Below are 24,901 nucleotides of genomic sequence, written 5' to 3'. Positions count from 1 at the left end.
GGTGCCAGGGCCTGCTCTTTGTTGTGGTGCACGGGCTCCTCGTTGCCGTGGCTTCTCTTGTGTAGCTCAGGCTCTGGGGCACGGGCTTCAGTAGTCGTGGGTCCCGGGCTCTAGAGCACAGGCTCAGTAGTTTGGCACCTGGGCTTAGTTTCTCCACGGGATGTGGAATCTTTCCAGACCAGGGATTGAACCTGTGTCTCCTGCCTTGATAGGCAGATTCTTTACCACTAAGCCACCAGGAAAGCCCCAGTTAATTTGTATTTTTTTAAAATTTTATATATGACAGAATAATCTGAGATCCAACTTAATACAGAGTTGCTCTGACTGTGTGTCAGCTCGTCCCTGTAGGGTTCTGGTCACACCTGCATGTCACGTGGCACCCAGCCCTGCTGTCACCTTCGGGGATATTGATGGAGTACGTGCCTACCTGTGCACTGGGTGGGGACCAGGCAACAGGGACACAGAACTACACTTGATGTGGGCAGGCGGAGAGCAGGCAGAGGTAGAAGGTCACGAGGGCATGGCATGTGATGCAGAAGTGGGTGGGGTGTAGGGCCTGGTGGGCACATCAGCAGGCCACCCCTTGCTGGGAGGTGAGGGGTGCTCTGCACCATTGCAGACACAGGGGACACAGGTGTCAGAGAAGGTTTGAACAGCAATGCAGTTCAAACAGAGGACTAGTGTAGATGTAACCACTAAGCATACTTATTAGGGGATTAAAAAATATTTTCTTTATACTCAAAACGTGGATAATTACAAAGCTCCTAATAGAAAATCATCTGGATTCATGTCAGTATTTTTGTAATTAGTTACTTCCTTGGAATATTTTAAAAATTATGTTCTTTAATGCTGTTTATCAGTAGCTGTGGTTTGCAGACTGGGTAATAATTCCTTGAGATGAAGTATTTATTATGCCTACTTTGTTCTCTTCCATGCAGCATGAAACTGTTAATACAGTTTCTTTTTATGTACTCTACTTTTATTGGTTTATAATTTACACGTAGAATTTTTTCATTGGTTTTCTCCTGGCAATACTAAAGACAGGGTTTGAGAAGTTATATTGCATCAGCCAGTGTTTCAGAGTAAGTTTCTCTTCACATTGTATTCTGCAGTGATTTTTTAATATCTGAATTTCTAGTTTTGCAGTTTTGTCCACTGCTGTTTAAGGAAGTCTTGATAGGTAACTTATCGCCCTGCAGCTTGCCTTCGGGCCCGGAACTGGGGGAGCCACGTGGGAGGGATGCACGTGCAGACTTGGTCTGAGACTGTGTGTGAAGTGCTCCATGTCTTTCTCCCCTGACTGCTAACGCCAGAACTTAGTGTTTGGTAAAACGAGTTACTCCTGGTTGGAGACCCTCTCACTGAAGGGCTGTGTGTCTGTGTCTTGCCAGGAGATCAGCTGCCAACACGCCGACCTGCTGAGCCTCGACCCAGCTCTGGTCAGTGGGGCCGGCCTGGCGGGCCTGCAGCAGCCTGGGGCCATCTGTCTGCTGGAGGAGGCGCTGTTGCGACTGGCACCCCAGGAGCCGCCTGCCAAGCGTGTGCGGGGGAGGCCCGGCCTGCCCCCCGACGTTGGCAGGTGGATGGAACTTGCCAAGTAAGCTCTGGGCCCCGACCCTGCTGTGGCCAAAGTGATGTGTCTAACACAGTTACTTTATCTGGGCAAGACACATCCTGTCTGAGACTTCTCTTACCTGAGGTTTATCATGAGAAACCCAGGGCCTAATTCTTAGACACTGGATTCTGAGGGCTCTGGATTAGGGTGAGACTGGACTTGCACTTTTCCTGTAGCACTGGTTTTGAGATATTCCCGGTTCTGGGAAAAGCGTAAAAGAATGTCTCTGTCGTGTAGTCGCTCCTGTCCCTGTGCCTGTGAGAGGTGAGCAGTAGGCGCTGTGTCGCTGCTGAGAAGCCTCGCAGCCCGGGTGTGGCCCATCCCCTGGGGGATGACATCCTGGGGCTGCTGCTCTGCCCACAGGCTGTTTCCACCCCGTCTTGTCCTCCGTAGGCTTGGATGGTTGTGACACCTTGTGTGGGCACGCTGAAGACAGGAAGAAGTCTCCAGGGAGGACGGAATGGACTTTTAGACACCTGAGCCTGTCTTCAAGTGGGAGGCTTGGCTGATGGGCCAACAAATTTGTGTTGACATCAAAGTCAAAACTCTAGCACATGTTCAGGCTCTCAGTAACATCGAGACAGCCATTGCATGTGGAGGACATGGCATCTGTAGGGCCAGAACTAGTTTGCCTGCTTCTGGGTTTTGGACCAGATTCCAGAAAGGTCACCACAGATAAATGTTTCAGTGATGGAGTGACATAGAACAGTCTCATTTAATGAGTCAACTTGTGCATTGTAAACCTATGATATTTTCAGATTTTACATTAAATGCACTTTAGAATGGGCTTCCCAAGGTGATGCTATTGGTAAAGCGCCACTAGTGGTTAATGGCAAAGAACCAGCCTACCAATGCAGGAGACATAAGAGATGCGGGTTTGATTCCTGGGTCGGGAAGATCCCCTGGAGGGGAGGGCATGGCAGCCCACTCCAGTATTCTAGCCTGGAGAATCCCATGGACAGAGAAGCCTGGCGGGCTACAGTCTGTGGGGTCACAGGAAGTCAGATGAAACTGCAGTGACTGAGCACACAGCCGTGTACTTGAGAATAACTCCTGCCTTCTGTATGGCTCAAGTATTAAAACTTACTGGTAACGTCAACGTTTTTAAGATTTTATGTTTTAACAAATCAATATGACATCTTTTTTAGTTATTATAATTGTGGCATCTTGGTTTAATATCATTTCAAGAAAGACTTTAAAAATATTGGGCAATCACTGATTTGTCCTCTTTTTTTTTTTATCTGTTTCATAGACTGTACAGGTCGATCGGGGAGTATGACATCCTCCGTGGTATTTTCAGCAGTGAGATTGGAACAAAGCAGATCACACAGGACGCGCTGTTAGCAGAAGCAAGAAGTGACTATTCTGAAGCTGCCAGGCTGTATAACGAGGTAGAGTTGATCTCCAGCAAGTGTGTCCGTTGCTTTACCGCTTTTGTTCTCTGGATGGAAACACTGTCGACTTTAGAATTTAGACCTTCAAATATTCAGCTATATTCCTTAACTTTTACACAAAGATTACTACCAGAAAATGGTTTCATAATAACTGAACGTGAACTAGTTATTGTTCTGTCTCTTACTCTTTTTAAGAAAATACTGAATCAAAGAGAAAGTGTTTTTTACCAAGTTAGTATGAAATTGTAAAATGTCATTTCAGTATCTGGTATTGTTATATAGTTTCTGTTTGAGTAGATTATTTCCACTCTGCAAGTAAAACTTATAAAAAGGTAGATGAAAGCTGGTTTGGGGAAGTCCAGTTTTGCACGTCTTGTGTTGGGAGTTGTCCATGGCTGAGTGTGGATGTGTGGCAGGTCACACTTGCAGTTGAGGGCCTGTGGCCTGTGCGAGACATCTAAATGGTGAAACCTTCTGCAGTTTTCTATAAATGTCCTGTTTTCTAATTTTCATTCTAAGAACTTTTCAAGTAGTGAAGACTCTACAGTATTTACATAAAATTAAGGGCCGTTTTCAGTTTTCAGCTTATTAATTGACTTTATAGTTAAGTTCCCCAAAGAAGTGGTTCTGTCCTAGCTGGGTTTTTTAATATTCATTTGACAGTTAGGTTCCCTCAAGTTAACTCTCTTTTCCCTTTTTTCTATACCTGTCATAAATCTGACAGTGATTATTCTTAGTGTGAATGTTACATGTATCCAATTTGGTAAAATAATCTTTGCAGGCCCTCAACACACAGGAGTGGGTAGACGGTGAGCCCACGGAAGCCGAGAAGGACTTCTGGGAACTTGCATCCCTTGACTGCTACAACCAGCTGGCCGAGTGGAAGTCGCTGGAGTACTGCTCCACGGCTAGCGCTGATGGCGAGGGCACCCCAGACCTGAGCAAGATGTGGAGCGAGCCCTTCTATCAGGTGCGGGGCTATCTATGAGGTCACCCAATTAGATGTCCTCGATAGTCAAGTGCTCTCTCATTAATGAGAGTGAAGTTGCTCAGTCGTGTCTAACTCTTTTGCAACCCCATGGACTGTAGCCTCTCAGGTTCCACCATCCATAGGATTTTCCAGGCAAGAATACTGGAGTGGGTTGCCATTTCCTTCTCCAGGAGATCTTCCCGACTCAGGGTTTGAACCTGGTTCTCCTGCATTGTAGGCAGATGCTTTACCGTCTGAGCCACCAGGGAAGTCTAATTAATGAAGGTGTTTAAAACTTTTCAGGAACAGGAAAGTGGTTGTAAAGCATTAGGCTGTTTAAATAACTTGACTCCCCCAAACTCCATAATATCATTAAACCACTGTGCTTCCCTCATAGCTCAGGTGGTAGAGAATCTGCCTGCAATCCAGGAGACCCCAGTTAAATTCCTGGGTTGAGAAGATCCGCTAGAGAAGGGATAGGCTACCCACTCCAGTATTCTTAGGCTCACCTTGTGGCTCAGCTGGTAAAGAATCCGCCTGCAGTGCGGGAGACCTGGGTTGAATCCCTGGGTTGGGAAGATTCCCTGGAGAAGGGAAAGGCTACCTACTCCAGTATTCTGGCCTGGAGAATTCCATGGACTGTATAGGCCATGGGGTCACAAAGAGTCGGACATGACTGAGCGATTTTCACTTACTCACTCACTGTGCTCTTAGCTAATGCTTTCAAAATAAGAAGATGCCTTTACAAAGGAATGTTAGCCTCCCTGGTGTGACCGTAGGGAGAGTGTTTCCTGTTGTGTCTGCACTGCACATGGGCCTCACTGGGCCGGTCTGGCACCCATCTGCACCGCTGCCCTCGCCCGGCCTGCAGGTCCTCACTTGGTACTGAACGTCTGGTTCTCTTTCAGCTACAAGTAGTTTCCGTTTTCTATAGAACGTGTTCCTGTATGTTTTGTGGTTATAAAATGAGCAATTGTAGGTGAACTTGCTTTAAAGATTGTGGCCTTAGGTTTGAAACGTTAAGCGCCATCATTTGAACCTGTGAAGTGACGCCACAGATGCATGGCGACGCCATCTTGGGATGTCACACCCATTCTCGCTCTGCAGGAGACCTGCCTGCCGTACATGGTGCGCAGCAAGCTGAAGCTGCTGCTGCGCGGGGAGGGCGACCAGGCACTGCTGACCTTTGTGGACGAGGCACTGACCTCGGAGCTGCGGAAGGCCCTGCTCGAGCTCCGCTACAGCCAGGAGCTGAGTCTCCTCTACCTCCTGCAGGACGACATTGACAGGGCCAAGTATTACATCCAGAACTGCATCCAGATGTTCATGCAGGTAACCTGGGCGCGCCCGCCAGGGCTGCGCTATTCTGTGAGCTTGGGTCGACATGGGCAGTTCTCTGGCCACTTAACCCTGATTCCCTGCACACCAGCCAGTGGCCTGGAGCCTTTTAGTGCCTGTTTCTGATTTAGAAAGTTCCTTTTGTTTTCCCTTGGGGTTTTCTTTCTTTCCCTGGACGAGTACCTGAGAACAGGCCCCACCCCCAGGCATCTGGGTGGGAGGTGGTCATGCAGGAGGGTCTTGCGGCCCCACCAGCCAGAGTCTGTCCTGCCTCTGAGGTTGGCTGTTACGTTGTTAAAGCCGATTCTTGCGTAGAGTCCCTGAATGTTTGTTGTTGCTGAACATAGACATTCACTGTCTTTATTCTAGTTTTTACACATGCTTAAGGTTGAGTAGCAGTCCACTCGAGGAAGGTTATGGAAAGAGAAAGGTTGGCTTTTATAGTTGGCAGTTCTGTATTATAGGATATTGTGATTTTTAAGAATTGGTGGGGAATGGAGGCAGCAGCACCTGATTGTATTGCTCTTATTGATTTTGTTGAACCAAAATGTGACTGAAAACCAAAATTAAAAAAAAAATTAGACCATTTAATTGCTCCTGTGACCAGAGACATCTCGTGTAACTGATCTGTTTACAGAGTGGTTACTGTTTCATGTTTAGACTGTGTTAAAATCTGAAGCAGTACATTGACCTGTAACCAATGCTAAATAACTTTTCCAGAACTATTCCAGTATTGATGTCCTCTTACACAGAAGTAGACTCACCAAATTGCAATCTGTACAGACTTTCATAGAAATTCAGGAGTTCATCAGCTTTATTAGCAAACAAGGTAACTTTTTATTTATATGTATCTTTTTTCCTTTCATAATTAGGAAGAGTTTTGGTATCTGATTGATTTTTTTTGTTTTTGTTTTGCTTGGTGATAGTACATGTTTCTTAATGTATGGGTTAGAAATTGTCTTGAGTTTACTCCATGAATGTGTATTTTGAGATTGTTGAAATAAGTGTTTAAAATAGTCCAGTGCTTTTCTGGGCACTTAAGAAGCTTCCAAGGAGCAGACGCTGTGGTCCCCACAGAGCAGAGCAGTTCAGACCCCCCATGAAATATTGGGGTGATAGAATCTGCTGGTAGGGCTTGACTTGGCTATGGTAGGAAGAGAGGGGTTCTCAGAGGGCCAGTCTGAGCCTGGGGTACTGGCGTGACTGTCCTGGGTGAGGTGAGGCCCAGGTGGCTGTGCCCAAACCAAAGGCCTTTCTGCTACTGCTGAGTGGGCTTAATCCTGATGCCGATGGAAGATCCCCCAGAGTCAGAAGTAACGTCTTGTTTTGAATTCAAATTTCATTTCTTGAAAGACTTCTTAGAGTACTGATAAAAGTTGGTGTTCAGAATTATCTATCTGACTGTTCTCTGTTTTAAATTTGGAGAATGGTTTTTCAAGTATGTGTTACTAGTGGTGTATCATTCTAGGAGCTGTGTTAGTTTCTTTTCTCTGTATTTTACCCAGTTTTATAACAGCCTATGAGATGTAGGCTCTAAAACTAATATCATGGCACCTGATGACTGATGCTGAAGCTGGAATACTATGGCCAGGCGATATGAAGAACTTACTCATTAGAAAAGACCCTGATGCTGGGAAAGACTGAAGGCAGGATAAGAAGGGTACGATAGAGGATGAGATGGTTGGTGCATTGATGACTTGATGTGCGTGAGTTTGAGCAAACTCTGGGAGTTGGTGATGGACAGTGAAGCCTGGTGTGCTGCAGTCCATGGGGTTGCAGAGTCGGACATGACTGAGCAACTAAACTGAACTAAACTGATCAGGTTTTGTATTTATTATGTCAGCAAATCTGGAAGACCCAGCAGTGGCCACAGGACTGGAAAAGGTCAATCCTCATCCCAATTCCCAAGAAGGGTAGTCCTAAAGAATGCTCTAACCATCAGACAATTGTACTCATCTCCCATGCTAGTAAGATCATGCTTATAATCTTACAGGCTAGGCTTCAGCATTATTCAGACCAAGAACTTCCAGGCATCTAAGCTGGTTTTAGAGAAGGAAGAAGAACTAGAGATCAAATTGCCAACATTCACTGGATTATAGAGAAAACCATCTCTCTCTGTCTCATTGACAATGCTAAAGTCTTTGACTATGTGGATCATGACAAACTATGGAAAGCTCTTAGTTGGGAATACCAGACCATCTTACCGGTCTCCTGAGAAACCTGTGTGCGGGTCAAGAAGAAACAGAGCCCTGCATGGAGCAACTGATTCATTCACGATCGAGAAAGCATTGTGACAGGGATATCTGCCGTCACCCTGTTTGTTTAACCTATACACTGAGCACATCATGAGAAATGCCAGCCTGGATGAGTTACAAGCTAGAATCAAGATAGGCGGGAGAAACAACCACCACCTCAGATATGCAGATACCAGTCTAATGGCAGAAAGTGAAGGGGGAGCTAAAGAACCTCTCGATGAGGGTAAAGGAGGAAAGTGAAAGAGCTGGCTTAAGACTGTTAAGGAAACTAAGATCATGGCCTCTGGCCCCATACTTCATGGCAAATAGAAGGGAAGAGGTGGAAGTAGTGACAGATTTCCTCTTCTTGGCTCCAAAATCACTGCAGACGGTGACTGCAGCCGTAAAATCAGAAGATGCTTGCTTCTTGGCAGGAAAGCAATGACAAACATAGATGAAGTGTTGAAAAGCAGAGACAAAAGTCCGCTATGGTTTTCCCAGTGGTCACGTACGGTTGTGAGAACTGGACTGTTAAAGAAGGCAGAACATCAGAGAATTCATGTCTTTGAACTGCGGTGCTGGAGAAGACTTCTGAAAGTCCTTTGGATAGCAAGGAGATCAAACCAGTCAATTTTAAGGGAGATCAACTCTGAACTGGAAGAACTGATACTCAAACTGAAGCTCCAGTATTTTGGTCATCTGATGGGCACAGATGACTCATTGGAGAAGTCCCTGATGCTGGGAAAGATTGAGGGTAGAAGGAGAAGAGGGTGTCAGAGGATGAAATGGCTGGACAGCATCACTGAAGCGGTGAACATGAACCTGGGTAAACTCTGAGAGATACTGAGGGACTGAACAACAAATGAGACTTAGATTCTTTTTCCTCATTTTATAGGGCATTAGAGATTAAGTAACTTGCCTGAACAAGGTAAGCACTGCTTTCTCACCATAGAAAGAAAAGCAAAGCTTTAAACATTGTTATTGTTGTTCAGTTGCCCAGTTGTGTCTGACTCTTTGTGACCCCGTAGACTACAGCATGCCAGTCTTCCCTGTCCTTTACCATCTCCTGGAGCTTGCTCAAACTCATGACCATTGAGTCGGTGATGCCATCCAACCATCTATCGTCCCTTTCTCCTCCTGCCTTCAATCTTTCCTAGCATCAGGGTCTCTTTTTACAAGGTAGCTCTTCCAATCAGGTGGCCAAAGTATTGAAGCTTCAGCAACAGTCCTTCCAATGAATATTCAGGACTGATTTCCTTTAGAATTGACGGGTTTGATCTCCTTGCAGTCCAAGGGCCTCTCAAGAGTCTTCTCCAACACCACAGTTCAAAAGCACCATTTCTTCAGCGCTCAGTCGTCTTTATGGCCCAACTCTCACATCCATATATGACTACTGGAAGAACCATAGCTTTGACTAGAAGGACCTTTGTCAGTAATGTCTCTGCTTTTTACGATGCTGTCTAGGTTGGTCATAGCTTTTCTTCCAAGGAGCAAGCGTCTTTTAATTTCATGGCTGCAGTCACCATCTGCAGTGATTTTGGAGCTCCCCCAAAATAAAGTCTGTCACTATTTCCAGTTTCCCCATCTATTTGCAATGAAGTGATGGGACCAGATGCCATGATCTTTATTTTTTGAACGTTGAATTTTCAAACCTTGATGGCATCATCCTTTAGGGATTTGAATGGTTCTGCTGGAATTTTATTAAGAGCAGTGCTTCTTAAGGCCAACTTGACTTCGCACTCCAGAATATCTGGCTCTGGATGACTAGCCACACCATCATAGTAATCTGGTTCATTAAGATCTTTTTTATACAGTTCTTCCATGCATTCATTCCATCTCTTCTCCATCTCTTCAGCATCTACTAGGTCTCTACCATTTTTATCCTTTATTGTGCCCATTTCTGGGCAGAATGTTCCCTTGATGTTTCCAGTTTTCCTGAAGAGATCGCTAGTCTTTCCCCTTTTGTTGTTTTCTTTGATTATTAAGCACTGTTCATTGAAGACGGCCTTCTTGACTGTTATAGCTGTATTTTGGAACTCTGCATTTAATTTGATGTACCTTCCCATCTGTCCCTTGCTTTTCGCTTCTCTTTGTTCTTCTGCTATTTGTAAAGCCTCCTCAGATAACCCCTTTGGCTTCTTGCTTTCCTTTTTCTTTGCAATGGTTTTGTTTGTCACCTTCTGTGGTGTGTTGCGGCCTCTGTCCCTAGTTCTTTAGGCACACTGTTAACTCAATCTAGTCCCTTGAATCTGTTTGTTAACTCTATTGCGAATTCATATGGGATTTGATTTAAGTCATACCTGGTTGTCCTATTGTTTGTCCAGTGTGGTGTTTTTTTTTTTTTTTTTTTTTAGTTTAAGCCTGAATTTTGCTATGAGAATTTGAAGATCTGAGCCACAGTCAGCTGCTGGTCTTGTTTTTGCTGACTGTGTACAGATTTTCCATTTTTGGCTATAAAGAATGTAATCACTTTGGTTTCGGTGTTGACCATTTGGTGACGTGCATGTGTAAAGTCATCTCTTATATTGTTGAAAAAGGTTATTTGCTATGACTAGTGCATTCTCTTTAAATATTAGTGTTGTGGGATTTAGAAGCCCTTGAGCCAGGTTGTTTGGGGGCTTTTGTCATGGCGACCTCATGTGCACACCAGGTCTGGGTTGGTGGCCAATCCTCCAGCAACGGACAAGTCTCCCCCTCCTCTGGGCACTCCCACGAGTGACATGAGCAGATTCAGTTGTCCTGCGATGACTCATATTAGATTTTATAAACAATAAAATTGGTTGCAACCTTGTGAATAGCTTGTCAGTTTTCAGTGCTTTTTAGATTTTGGGATTGTGAGTGGAGCGTTGTGACTGTAGACCTGTGGTGAATGTAAAAATTACACGTGTTTATTTCCTCCTCTTTCCTTGATGGCCTGAAGACATTAAGTTTTCATGCCAGAATATATTAAACATGGTAACTTTGTGCTCCTGTTGTGAACAATAGGGCCAAGTGTTATAATTTGCACAAGGAATCTGAACTAAGTTTCTGTTTACAGATGGCAGCTCACTTTGTAAGGTGGTCTGATCATTGGGCTGTGGCCACACTCACACCATAATGTCATTTTTAGGTAATTTATCATCTCAAGTTCCCCTGAAGAGACTTGTGAAAACCTGGACAAATCGATACCCTGATGCTAAAATGGACCCAATGAACATCTGGGATGACATCATCACGAATCGGTGAGATGTAATCCCCCAAGTTGATGTGGTCTTTTTTCTGAAGTTTCCAGAATTGTTTTTCTCCCAAACTGTGGTTGAGCAGTGTGGAGTCTGAGCCTTGCGTGCGCCCGTTTCCACTGAGGTTGTCCCGTCAGCAGCCTCCCTGCCTGTGTGCGATCATGTCCCCTGTCCGTCCTGTGCTGGGTGGTGAGCTGTGGATGTGCTTGGAGGTGAGAGAAGGCAGGGCAGCCCCTCTGCTCCTGGCTCAGGGCTGCCTGATAGGGAGCGACACCCTGACTTCTCAGCCCTGTTATGCACCATATGCCTCACTTCACCAGGTCTGAGGCTCTCTGCCTCCCTTGAAACAGCTCTTGGTGGTCCACAGGCAGATACTTGCCACACGTATCCGTGGGAGGAGCAGGGCCAGAGAGGCTATGAGTTGTTTTATGCAGAAATGCAGTCAGCAGGACCGAAGGACTGTGACCCCTACAATTGCTCTTCGTGCCATTGGACCCTGTTTCCTCTGGTACTATAGCTTTTCAAAGATTCACTTTTAATACTTCCTGTTTTTCAAACTTTTTTACTTTTTATTTTGAGACAATTCTTTTCTATAAAAAAAAAAAACAAGAAAAGTGGCACTCCTCTGTGTGCCTTTTTCTCAGATTCATGGTTTTTTAAAACATTTTAAATAGATTGTATATTAGCCTTTTTTCCTTTCTCTCCACATATATATACTTAACCATTTGAGGATAAGCTGCACACATCTATTTCTTTACCTCTTTGTTTATCAGTGTACCTTTCCTAAGAAAAAGAGTATTTTCTTAGAACCACAGTAGAATAGTAACTTCTCTGTTTTCACTTTAATGTACAGCCTCAATTTCAGTTTTGTCATTTCTCCCATTAATGTCCTGTAAAGCATTCTGGCCTTTAAGACAGGACGCAGCAGCATCGTATATGCATTTATTTAGCTGATATGTCTTCTTGGTCTTCTTGAACCTGGGACAGCTCTTCAGCCATCTTTCAGGACACTGATGCTCTGGAGGTGTTTTCCATAGTTTGGGTTTAGCTTTATGTCGTCACGACTGTCCAGGTGAGATGCCTGTAGTGGGAATGCAGCTGAAGCAGAGTGTGCGTCCTGCGGCATCCCTCCTAGAAGCACAGAGTGTCCCCTGCCCTTCTTTTCCTGGGAGTAGTGGTGTTGGCTGTCTGGTTAAAGCAGTGTCTGGCCTTTCCGGGTGTCAGGCCTATATTCTCCTCTCCCCAAACAGATGACAGGGGAGGTGCTCTGCGACACGCCGGTCCTGCTCGATGAGGCTGCCTCCTCCACACTGTGTCTGGATGACTTTGGACAAAGCAGCCTTGGCAGCGCTGTCCGGTGACCATCGTCTCCCCCCGCCAATGTGCCCGAATTTGTCTGCATCTCATAGGAAGCCCTCCTTCTCCCCCATCTGTTTATCTACTCATTTACTTAAATTTTAATTATTAGTATATAATCGTGGAATCAAATTTTATTTATGGAATATAATCCATTACTGTTCTTATTTATTTCATGTTCAGAATGTCTCAGGTTTGGTTAGTGGGAGACCTTTCGATCTGGTATTCCAGGCTCATCTTGCAAAATTATCCTTCTGTATTTTCTTCTAGAAATGTTATGGTTTCATTTTTTATGTCTAGGCCTGTGATCCAGTGGAAGATGATCCTGTGGATGGTGTGAGGCAGGGGTATAAGTGCACTTTTTCCGTGTGGATATCTGATTGTGTAGTCCCATTTGTTCAAAAGTCCTAACTTTTTTTTCGTTGAATTCCCTTGGCACCTTTTTTGAAAATCAGTGGCCATTATATTTGTGGGTCTTTTTTTGAATTCTCTGTTCTGTTTCTCGATTTTTACGCTTATCTTTTCACAATATCAAGCTGTATTCATTACTGATGCTTTATAGTAAGTCTTGAATCAGATAGGGTGAGTCCTCCAACTTTGTTTTCCTTAATGAAAATTGCTTTGTTTCTGTTAGGATACTTATATTTATATATACATTTTAGAATCTGTTTATCAATTTCTACCAAAAAAAAAAGGAAAAACATAGTTTGATTGGACTTTTGTTGACTATAGATCAGTTTGGGGAATTGCTGTCTTAATAGCATAGAGTTCTCTAGTTCAGGAATGTAGTATGTCTCTTTGTTTACTTAGGTCTTCTTTAATTTCAAAGATTTGTATTTTTTCAGTATGGAAATCTTAGATGTCTTTTGTTAGATTTGTTTCTAAGTATGTGTTGTTTTTTCAGCACTCTTGTAAATGGATTTTTTTTTTCATTCTATTGGTATTTTCCAATTATTTGCTGCTCATATACTGATTTTCTGAAAGTTTTTTTTAGTAATGAAGAGCTATTGAATTTTGTCATATGCCTTTTCTTTGCATCATTTAATTGATCATATTTTTCTCTCTTTTTCATGTATGTATCTGTTAGGTCCGTATTGTCTATAGTATTGTTCAAATCTGCTATTTCTTTATAGTTTTTCAGTCTGGATGATCTATCCACTGTTGGTGGTGGAATATTAAAGTCCCAACAATAGCTGGATTGCTGTTTATTTCTCCTTTTAGTTCTATTACTGTTTGCTTTATAGGTGTTTTGATGTGGGGTGCATAAATATTTGTAATCATTACATTTTCTTGACAGAGTGGTAGTTGGCCCCTTTATCCTCATGTAATGACCTTCCTTGTATCTTTTTACTGCTGTTAGCTTAGTTTGCTCTGATAGAGTAGAGCTTCCCCTGCTCTTTGGGGTTACCATTTACTTGAAATATCTTTCTCTCCCTTTACTCTGTCAGTGTGTCTCAGAGCAAAGGTGAGTCTGTAGTAGACATCATATCGTTGGATCTGTTTTGTCTTCTGACTGTGTCATGTGGCTTGTGGGATCCTAGTTCCCTGTCCAGAGATGGACCTTGGGCCAGGACAATGCAGGTGCCGAATCCTAACCACTAGACCTCGAGAGTTCTCCCTGGACCTTAATTTTATCCATTCAGACATTCTGTGTCTTTTGCTTGAAGAATCTAACCTGTTTGCATTTGAAACCGTTATTGATGGGTAAGGACTTACTGTTCCCATTTTGTTAATTGCTCTCTGACAGTTTTGTGGGTCCATGACCCCTTTTTGCTTTCCCTGTTCTTTCTTGCGTGATTTGATGACTTTTTGTCTACTGGGTTTTGACTTCTTTATCACATCTTTTGTGTGGCTACTACAAGCTTTCCTTTGTGTCTAGCATATGGCTTACACAAACTATCTTGTAAAAGGATTCTCTGTGCTGCCTGGATTTTCTGATCAGGCTTCCTGGGTGGTTGGAACAGGGTCCTGTGCTCAGCAATAAGGTGGGGTACTGTTGAAGGGTGGGGAAGACAGCAAGATTGGCCCAAAGGCCAGCACAACTTATCATTTGGGGACCCAGATCAGGTGGGACTGCACACCAGTTCCCTGGCCAGACAGGGCGGGAGAGACACTGGCCGAGCTGTCTGCTGCAGGACTGCTGTGTGCTGTGCTGTGGGTGGGCCCCACAACCCACATGTTCTTGTGAGGCTCCCTGGGTAGCTGAGCTGAAGGCTCTTCCACAGGTCAGTTTCCTGGTCCATGCGGGGACACCACGTAGGCCCCTCAGCTGGCAGGACTCTTGTTTGGGAACCAGATGCAGCAGAACCATGAGCCAAGCTACATGGCTCTGTGGCCAAGCCACTGTCCTGGCTCTGTCCACAGGCAGGGCCTCCCGATGGGCCTTCCCATGCTGCTGTGAGCAGGGTCACGGTGGGCTGTGCAGGTCCCCGAGCTCCAGTTAGGCTTCTGAGTGGGGTGGCTGGGGCTGTGAATTAGCTTCTCTGCCCAGGCAGAGGACAGAACACACTCTAGGACTGAGGACGCTCATTGTATGGGTCCTGAATCAGGCAAACCTGCACCCTGCCCAGCTCCCTGGTCAGACTGGGCCAGCATCTCGGCTCAGGTGCATAAAGCCACTGGTTAGGATTTCTGTTCAGCCACCACTGGGAGCAGGGCCCTGCCTGCCTGGATCCATTGCTGGTTGCTGTAATCCCCCCAGCTTTTCTGTCATGGTCTGAGCCCTGAGACCCCTAGGAGGTGAGACCCGCAGCCCTGGGACCAGGCATCCCCCCAGTCTCTGGGGTACACTGTTGTGTTGGGGGATTTTTCCAGAGGTGTCTTGTCTGTGAATGTTGTTTGGTTTTCCTGTGAGGGGACCAAGGTCAAGAATGACCTGTGTCACCATCCGGATAATATTGCTCGTCTTTGCTGTGTTTTTGGTGTAATACATTGCTTTTGATTCTGAAGTAGATGGTGCATTTGAAGGTAAACCTGTGTGGTTATGGTGATCTCTTTTCCAATCTCTTTTCCATATTCTTGGTTTGCTAACATCTTGTTAAGAATTTTTTCTGTTTGTATTCAAGTGGGAACTGGTCTGTAATGTCTCCCTTTTTTGTAATGTCTTTGTTAGGTTTTGATGTTAGGGTTATGCTGGCCTCATAAAATGAGTTAGGACAAGTACCCTTCTTTCTTTTTTGAAAACAGTTTGTGTAAGATACTTCTTATTTCTTAAATATTTGATATAGTTCATCAGTGAAACTGTATATACCTGGAGGTTTCCTGTGGGGCAGATTTTTGATAATATATGTAATTACTTAAGTAATGTAGGGCTGGGACCTCTGCAGTGGCCCAGCAGTGAGGGCTTCGTGCTCCCAGTGCAGGGGGCCGGATTCATTCCCTGATGGGGGAAGTAGGTACCACCTGGTGCAACTAAGACCCAGCACAGCCAAATAAAGAAATACTGGGGAAAAAACTCATCATTTTGAAAAAAGATATATAGGACTATTTAATTTTCTATTTCTTTCTGTAACAATTTTATTAAATTGTATTTTTCCATTTCATGTCAAATTGTTGGGATAAAGTTGCTCATATTACACTCTAATGTTATTATTTATGATATCTGTAGTGGGAGATCCTTATTCAGTCCTGATGTTGACGATTTGTGTTTCCTTTTTTTTCTTCATCAGTTTCTCAATTTTAGGTGTCTGTCAATTCTGCTGATTTTCTCAAAGGATCTGCTTTGCTGATTTTATCATCAATCTGTTTTCTATTTCATTTATTTTCTGGTTTCATCTTTAGTATTTTTTTCTTTGTTCTTTAGATTTAGCTTTTCCTTTTTCAGTTTCTTAAGGTGTAAACTTTGATCATTGATTTTATTCTTTTTTCTTCAGTACATTTAAAGTTATAATGTTCCTCTAATCACTGCTTCAGCTGCACACTGCAGATTTTAGTATGTTGGTTTTGTATTTTTATATTATCTTGTAGTTCAAAATATTTTCTCATTCTTCTGTAATTTCTTTTTTGATCCATAAAATAGTTATAAGTGAGTTTCTGTATCTTACTGATTTCTGAATTAATTCCTTGTGGTTATAAACATACTGTATGGTTTCGGTCTCTTTAAATTTATTGAGACTTGATCTATGGCCAAGCACATGGTCTATTTTAGTAAATATACTTGTGTACTTGAAAACCCAGTGTATTCTGCAGTTCTTGGAGATAATGTATATAATTTTCAGTTAGATCAAGGTGGTCAATTGTGTTCTTCAGATCTTCCATGTCTTTAGTGATTTTTTGGTGTGTCAGTGTTACTGAAAATTAAAACACTGAAATACAATCACAGGAACCAAATCAAATGTGTATAAAATTGGCCATATGTGTAACACAGCTACTGAGAACAGTGGTTAGAACCTGCCTACCACTTGACACTGTCTGACTTTGGGAGGAGGACCTTTGGAGATAGAAGAGAAAAATGGTTTTGACCCAACACCAGATGTGCTATCCCTTCATTAAGAAGGCAGGTTGTGAGTGTAAATACTGTACTTCGTGGAGGTGGAGGCAACAGATGATATCTGGAAAGTTAAAGTATCCTCAGTGATCTTCAGAGGATCCTCAGAGTTGGTCAATAAAAATGCAGATTAAGTCCAGTTCCGAGAGTGTAAGATTAACCGTCTAAAAAATGAGCAAGATTTCAGTAAGTGTAGAATTTCTGTCTAAATGCTATCCAGTAGCTTCCTGTGTGTCAGAGATTCCTTTCACAAGTCCGGCTTAACTCTTACTTTTCTTTGTTTCATGCAGATGTTTCTTTCTCAGCAAAATAGAGGAGAAGCTCTGTCTCCTTCCAGACAGTGAAGGTGCGAGTGAGGACGGGGCTGAGATGGATGCGCAGGCTCAGGAAGAAGACACACGGACCCTGATCACGAGCTGCAGCTTCTCCATGAGGATGCAGATGGCCGAGAGCGCAAGGAAGCAGGTGGGCACCAGGGCCACAGACTCGAACCGGTGGTCTCTAAGCTGAGCTCCTCTTTAAAAACTGATGCTTAGAGGTGATGGAGTTGTTAGTATTTCTTTTCTTTATAAGAAAGTAAGCTTGAAGAAAAATTAAAGTTTTCCAGAAAGCCTCTAAAGTTTATTCTTTACTTGTCATTTCAAAATGATTATTTTCTGTTACATATAAAGAAAATAGACCTAACATCAGGTTTTCTCTTGTTTAACAAAGTAGTGAGTGCTTGACAGTTTGTTACAAATTGTATTTAAGTTTCAAATTGTATTTTCAGATTGTGAAAAGTCTGTCCTTTGATAATAAGATCCTTAATTGATACAAGTGTGCTTTGTTTAAAAGTGGCATATTAACATTTTAAGTATTAAATTTTTCATGTAATCGTATTTAACTATACTAGAGAAACTTTCTGTTTTAATGACCCTATGTTGATTTGCTGTTATAAAGCAAAGAATATTATGCCAGTAGAAATAATTAGTATTTCTGTTTTGTGGGTTTTAATGCTCTTGTATAATGTTTTTCTTTGAGGTAAGTATTGTATAAGGAATTTTTCTATTTTCAATGAGAAAAAGCCCAGCTTGGAACAGCCTAAGTGAACACAGGAGCTGTATCAACCGCTAAATTATACTCTAGAGGAGCACGCTTTCAGATGCTGTCAAATTCCCCACCAAGGAGGATCTGTCTCCTGTCCCAGTCTCCCCCGCCACACACACACGAATCTTGTTCTTTGTGACTCTGTTAGCTCCAGGCTTCCCTTGGAGTTCGAAATGCTCTTGATGCTTTGTGTATTGCTTTCCCACTGTATCTTTCTAGAATTAGGTAGTCTCTCCCTGACTATTTCCTACAGAAAAGAAAGAAGATTCTTTTTTTCCAGAAGGTCCTGGCCATTTCTCCTTCTGTCTCCTTAGCTCTGGGTGCAGCAGGAGTGGGGTGCATGTGGCTTCTCAGCAGAAAGTGGGGCAGAGCAGGTGCTTTCCGCTGCTGGGGGCGGGTCACGGGGTCGGTGGGGAGAAAAGCTCCAGGGAGAAGAGGCGCTTGGGAATGGTAGGAAAGAAAGGTGCTGAGATACATTTTTAAACAATATCCCAAAGGTGAGAAACTGGGAACTGCAGAGCCTGCTGTGAGGGGAAGGCTATCTCGTGATGCTGACTTGAAGTGGACCATGAAGCTTGTGGCCCAGAATTAGGGACTGGAGACTCCAGGAGGTTCTGGAAGGTCTTGAGCATGCTGGTGGGAAAAAAAAACTGTGTTAAAGAAGACCAGAGACGGCAGGAGTGATGAGGGCGACCTGGACTTCTGGTCTAAGTGGTTGCAAGGGTTGTAACACAGTCTAATGTCAATGTCCTTGAAGCTTAGCAGAGAATTAGATTTAAGAGATGTCTGTAATACAACCAAATAAGTAGTAGAGAAATTGTACATTAAAACTAAAAGTTTCTGTGCCTCAAGCAACACACTAAAGAAAGTGAAGAGACAGCCCATACAATGGGAGACAATATTTGGAAATTGTATATCTGATCAGTTCAGGTCAGTCGCTCAGTGGTGTCTGACTCTGAGACCCCATGAATTGCAGCACGCCAGGCCTCCCTGTCCATCACCAACTCCCAGAGTTCACTCAGACTCACGTCCATCGAGTCAGTGATGCCATCCAACCATCTCATCCTCTGTCGTCCCCTTCTCCTCCTGCCCCCAACCCCTCCCAGCATCAGTCTTTTCCAGTGATTCAATGAGGTTGCCAAAGTACTGGAGTTTCAGTTTTAGCATCATTCCTTCCAAAGAAATCCCAGGGCTGATCTCCTTCAGAATGGACTGGTTGGATCTCCTTGCAGTCCAAGGGCCTCTCAAGAGTCTTCTCCAACACCACAGTTCAAAAGCATCAATTCTTCGGTGCTCAGCCTTCTTTATAGTCCAACTCTCATCCATACATGACCACTGGAAAAACCATAGCTTTGACTAGACGGACCTTTGTTGGCAGAGTAATGTCTCTGTTTTTTAATATGCTGTCTAGGTTTGTTTTATTCCAAGGAGCAAATGAATTTTAATTTCGTGGCTGCAATCACCATCTGCAGTGATTTTGGAGCCCCCCAAAATAAAGTCTGACACTGTTTCCACTGTTTCCCCATCTATTTCCCATGAAGTGATGGGACAGGATGCCATGATCTTAATTTTCTGAATGTTGAGCTTTAAGCTAACTTTTTCACTCTCCACTTTCACCTTCATCAAGAGGCTTTTTAGTTCCTCTTCACTTTGTGCCATAAAGGTGGTGTCATCTGCATATCTGAGGTTATTGATATTTCTCCCAGCAATCTTGATTCCAGCTTGTGCTTCTTCCAGCCCAGCGTTTCTCGTAATGTACTCTGCATATATGTTAAATAAGCAGGGCGACAATATACAGCCTTGACGTACTCCTTTTCCTATTTAGAACCAGTCTGTTGTTCCATGTCCAGTTCTAACTGTTGCTTCCTGACCTGCATATAGCTTTCTCAAGAGGCAGGTCAGGTGGTCTGGTATGCCCATCTCTTGAAGAATTTTCCACAGTTTATTGTGATCCACACAGTCAAAGGCTTTGGCATAGTCAGTAAAGTAGAAATAGATGTTTTTCTGGAACTCTCTTGCTTTTTCCATGATCCAGCAGATGTTGGCGATTTGATCTCTGGTTCTTCTGCCTTTTCTAAAACCAGCTTGAACATCTGGAAGTTCACGGTTCACGTATTGCTAAAGCCTAGCTTGGAGAATTTTGAGCATTACTTTACTAGCGTATATCTGATAAGCGTCCACTTATCCAGAATACATAAATAACTCTTTACGACTGAACAACAGAAAGTCAAACAATCTAGTGATAAAACGGGCAAAGGATCTGAATGGATGCTTCTCCCAAGAAGACACTCAAGTGGCTAGTACACACATGAAAAACGCAGCACCATGAGTCGTGGGGGGAGGCAGGTCAAACCACAGCAAAGGCTCACCCGCCACCACCCTCAGGACGGTTGGAGTAGAGGTGCACCCTGCTGTCACCGGTCTGGCAGCTCCTGCAAATGCCAAGGGTCATCATGTGACAGTAGTTCCCCTCCTCAGAATATACCCACGGGAAAGCAGAGCTTAGGTCCACATGGAAATTTGTATCTAGGGGCTTAAAGTTAAATTACTCAGTCATGTCCAACTCTTTGCGACCCCATGGACTGCAGCACGCCAGGCTTCCCTGTCCATCACCCACTCCCAGAGCTTACTCAAACTCATGTCCCTCGAATTGGTGATGCCATCCAACCATCTCATCCTCTATCGTTCCCTTCTCTTCCTGCCTTCAGTCTTTCTCAGCGTCAGGGTGTTTTCAAATGAGTCAGTTCTTTGCATCAGGTAGCCAAAGTATTGGAGTTTCAGCTTCAGCATCAGTCCTTCCAATGAATACTCAGGACTGATATCCTTTAGGATGGACTTTTGGATCTCCTTGCAGTCCAAGGGACTCTCAAGAGTCTTTTCCAACACCACAGTTCAAAAGCATCAATTCTTTGGCACTCAGCTTTCTTTATAGTCCAACTCTCACATCCATACATGACCACTGGAAAAACCATAGCTTTGACTAGACGGACCTTTGATGGCAATGTAATGTCTCTGCTTTTTAATATGCTGTCTAGGTTAGTCATAGCTTTTCTTCCAAGGATCACATGTCTTTTAATTTCATGGCTGCAGTCACCATCTGCAGTGATTTTGGAGCCCCCCAAAATAAAGTCTCTCACTGTCCATGGTTTCTGCATCTATTTTCCATGAAGTGATGGACCAGATGCCATGATCTTAGTTTTCTGAATGTTGAGTTTTAAGCCAACTTTTTCACTCTCCTCTTTCACTTTCATCAAGAGGCTCTTTAGTTCTTTGCTTTCTGCCCTAAGGGTGGTGTCATCTGCATATCTGAGGTTATTGATATTTCTCCCAGCAATTTTGATTCCAGTTTATGCTTCATCCAGCTCGGCATTTCGCATGGTGTACCCTGCATAGAAGTTAAATAAGCAGGGTGACAATATACAGCCTTGATGCATTCCTTTTCCAGTTTGGAACCAGTCTGTTGTTCCATGTCCAGTTCTAACTGTTGCTTCTTACAGGTTTCTCAAGAGGCAGGTCAGGTGGTCTGGTATTCCCATCTCTTTAAGAATTTTCCAGTTTGTTGTGATCCATACAGTCAAAAGCTTTGGCGTAGCCAATAAAGCAGAAGTAGATGTTTTTCTGGAATTCCCTTGCTTTTTCAGTGATCCAATAAATGTTGACAATTTGATCTCTGGTTCCTCTGCCTTCTTAAAATCCAGCTTGAACATCTGGAAGTTTATGGTTCAAATACTGTTGAAGCCTGACTTGGAGAATTTTGAGCATTACTTTGCTAGTGTGTGAGATGAGTGCAATTGTACAGTAGTTTGAACATTCTTTGGCATTGCCTTTCTTTGGGACTGGAATGAAAACTGACCTTTTCCAGTCCTGTGGCCACTGCTGAGTTTTCCAAATTTGCTGGCATATTGAGTGTAGCACTTTCACAGCATCATCTTTCAGGATTTGAAACAGTTCAGCTGGAATTCCACCACCTCCACTAGCTTTGTTCATAGTGAAGCTTCCTAAGGCCCGCTTGACTTCGCATTCCAGGATGTCTGGCTCTAGGTGAGTGATCACACCATTGTGGTTATCTGGGTCATGAATATCTTTTTTGTTTATTTCTTCCATGTATGCTTGCCATCTCTTCTTAATATCTTCTGCTTCTGTTACATCCATGCCATTTCTGTCCTTTATTGTGCCCATCTTTGCATGAAATGTTCCATTGATATCTCTGATTTTCTTGGCAAGATCTCTGGTTTTTCCCATTCTATTGTTTTCCTCTATTTCTTTGCATTGCTCACTGAGGAAGGCTTTCTTGTCTCTCCTTGCTATTCTTTGGAACTCTGCATTCAAATGGGTATATCTTTCCTTTTCTCCTTTGCCTTTAGCTTCTCCAGGGGCTTTATTTCCATTCAGATTAGCAAAGAACATTATTTGAAATAGCCAAAAGGTGGCAACAACAAAGCTGGACTGTGTATCAGGAGGAGGTGGGTGATAAATTGTGGTTCACCCTGAGAGAGAGCATTGCTCAGCTGTAAGGAAGAGTTGGGAGTCTGACTCAAGTCCAAGATTGTCTGCTGATTTAACGATACCAAGGGTCTGGAAGAGGCAGATCCAGGAGCAGAAAGCCACGTCACCAGCAGTTGGGGAGGGGAAACCCCTTTGGACAGAGCTTTTGTGGTTGAGGAATATGTTGTGAACTCGGTGGCCGTGACGCTCTCCCAGCCTCCCTGGAGTGCATGTCGTGGCTGTGACTGTCCCTACAGTAAACACAGGGACACCCCATGGTTTCAGCTGAGGTGATGGGTCTCTGTTCCCTGCTGGATTGTGTGCTGCGGGCCCCATCTTATCTCTCTGCTTCCTCTCTCTCCCCTGCAGAACAATTTCTCACTTGCCTTGAAGCTGCTGAAGGAGCTGCACAGAGAGTCGAAAGCCCGGGAGGACTGGCTGGTGACGTGGGTGCAGGCCTACTGCCGGCTCAGCCATAGCCGGGCCCGGGCCCAGCGCCGGCCTGAGCAGCTGCGCACGGCACTCAGGACTGCGTCCCTGCTGGGTGCGAGCTGCTTTCCAGGCTGCGCGCGTTGTGGATCCTGCCTTCTCACCTCTTCTTTGTGCTGCGCTGACATTTGGGAACTCAGTTTTATAAAAATGTTTTAAAAGATAACTTTATTTATTTTTGGCTGTGCTTGGTCTTCATTACCACACGAGCTTTTTTCTAGTTGTGAAGGATGGGCTCTGGAGCGCTCGGGCTTCAGTCATTGTGACATGTGGGCTCAGTAATTGTGTCTCCCTGGCTCTGGAGCACACGTTCAGTAGTTGTGGCCATGGGCTTTGCTACTCCTTGGCATGTGGAATCTTCTTGGCTCAGGGATGGGACCTGTGTCTCCTACATTGGCAGGCAAATTCTTTACCACTGAGCCACCAGGGAAGCCCTGTAAAATTTTTATTTAATGTTTATTAGATATTTGGAGCCAAGGTTCTTTGTATCCTAATAATACTATTAAATATGACTTTTGGAGCTGTTATTTCTTTAAAGTTGAAGTTTAAAATGTTCTTTTTAATACTTAGCTAAGTTTTGGGTTTAATAGTTTAATTATGACTATATTCTTTTAATCTGTGTTTTTACTGACTTCTAAAACATTTGTGTGTATGTAATCCAACAGCTGAGAACACATCGCGCACAAGCACCCTGGCTTCCTGTGACCATCATGTCCTCCTGGGCACCACCTACCGGATCCTGGCCGATGCGCTCTGTGACGAGCCCACCTGCCTTGCTGAGATCGGGGAGAGTAAGGCCAGGAGTGTCGTCGAGCTGTCTGGGTCCAGCTCGGAGGATGCAGACAAGGTAGTGACACTGGGGACCTGAGCTGCTGGCGTCGTGTGTTTGTCCTGACCGTGACGGTTCTGCTGCACGAGAGCAGCATCAGGTCTCGCTGTGTGCTTTTAACACGTAGCTGGCAGTTACTCGCAACTGAGTTTGCCACTGGGCTAGTGACACCCTCCATGTGCTTCCTGTTCATTCAGATAACACCTTTCCTTTAGTGTCAAGAATGAGGAGTCTGTGTTGATCCCTGCACAGTTTTTCCATGCACTTTGCTGTAATCTTGCCACCCGTCATCATCCAGACGCCCTAATAGCTTGTGGGGAAAACCAGCTTTTCTGCTTTTTTGTGTAGCAGCTGCTCTGTTGGCTTTTTTCAGGTGATTCTATATTATCAGTAATTCCCATGTGCTCCTCATGTCTCTTGTGTCCCCAGCCCTTCCTCAGCCCCACTCTGGGGCCTAGGGGGCCCACCTCATGTTTGTTTTCAGGTCCTGAGGTTGTATGAGGCTCGTGTCTCTCTCCCGGTCTGGCACTAACAGCTTTGTGTTCACTGGTGGCCCATGGGGTCCAGGTAGGGAGAAGGGTCCTCAGGAAGCTCTGGGCCCACTAACAGTTTTCGGGGTCTCTGAATTCCAGGTTATGGCAGGTTTGTACCAGAGAGCATTCCACCACCTTTCTGAAGCTGTGCGGGCGGCAGAGGAGGAGGCTGGGCCCTCGGCACGGGGCCAGGGACCTACAGCCGGCGTGATCGTGGCTTACCTGACACTCGCCGAGTTCTGTGACCAGCAGCTCCGCAGGGAGGAGGAGGGCCCGTCCGGTGAGCCTCACGTTGTGTCAGCACGTGGTTTGTCTGTTTGAGGCGCAGTGACATGGACACACCCTGTGGGCAGCCTGTGGCCGGTGGCAGGCTGTCTCTGTCCCTTCGTCTACTTACCTGACGTGAGCATGACCGGCTCCTGTGGCTGCCCTCCTTTTGCAGCCCAGGACTCAGACAGCTTCACCCAGGAGTAGGGGTCAACCCCCGAGAGAAGCCCTCACACGCGGACCACTCCCCAGGGCCGCATGTTCTGCATTAGCTGCTGCAGAGGGAACATGACGATTACAACGTGCAAACCCTGGGAAGTGAGTGTCAGTCGGTCACTGTGTCTGCCTGGGGGTGGTGACCGCATCTCCCCTCTTCTGTCCCACTAGTCCTTGGGTCTGCAGAGCTGCTCATGTATCCAGCCCTTGTGGTGGACAAGATGCTGAAAGCATTGAAGTTTCACTCAAGCGAGGCGCGGCTGAAGTTCCCCCGGCTCCTGCAAATCGTTACACGGTATCCGGAGGAGACGCTGGACCTTATGACCAGAGAGGTCAGTATGTTCATTCCAGCAGCTGGCACTTACGTCCAGACATGCACCGTGTG

The 24,901-nt window shown here is 44.6% G+C and overlaps 1 protein-coding gene across 2 annotated transcripts in view; it reads left to right on the top strand.

The window, feature by feature from the left end:
- Positions 1 to 24,901, top strand: part of PRKDC (protein kinase, DNA-activated, catalytic subunit) — a 130,395-nt gene that overhangs the window by 90,440 nt on the left and 15,054 nt on the right. For both annotated transcript variants that reach the window (XM_068983808.1, XM_068983807.1), the window contains exons 63-73: positions 1,392 to 1,597; positions 2,868 to 3,006; positions 3,791 to 3,979; positions 5,087 to 5,311; positions 6,038 to 6,146; positions 10,661 to 10,772; positions 16,902 to 17,076; positions 22,552 to 22,726; positions 23,337 to 23,518; positions 24,133 to 24,313; positions 24,688 to 24,848. In XM_068983808.1, coding sequence (XP_068839909.1) covers positions 1,392 to 1,597; positions 2,868 to 3,006; positions 3,791 to 3,979; positions 5,087 to 5,311; positions 6,038 to 6,146; positions 10,661 to 10,772; positions 16,902 to 17,076; positions 22,552 to 22,726; positions 23,337 to 23,518; positions 24,133 to 24,313; positions 24,688 to 24,848 — 1,854 coding nt within the window. The remainder of the gene's footprint in view (positions 1 to 1,391; positions 1,598 to 2,867; positions 3,007 to 3,790; positions 3,980 to 5,086; positions 5,312 to 6,037; positions 6,147 to 10,660; positions 10,773 to 16,901; positions 17,077 to 22,551; positions 22,727 to 23,336; positions 23,519 to 24,132; positions 24,314 to 24,687; positions 24,849 to 24,901) is intronic.

This window comes from Capricornis sumatraensis, chromosome 11 (assembly GCF_032405125.1).
Source record: "Capricornis sumatraensis isolate serow.1 chromosome 11, serow.2, whole genome shotgun sequence".
Taxonomy (NCBI): Eukaryota; Metazoa; Chordata; class Mammalia; order Artiodactyla; family Bovidae; genus Capricornis; species Capricornis sumatraensis.
Note: the sequence above shows the minus strand (reverse complement) of the source record. Positions and strands in the feature narration are given on the sequence as shown.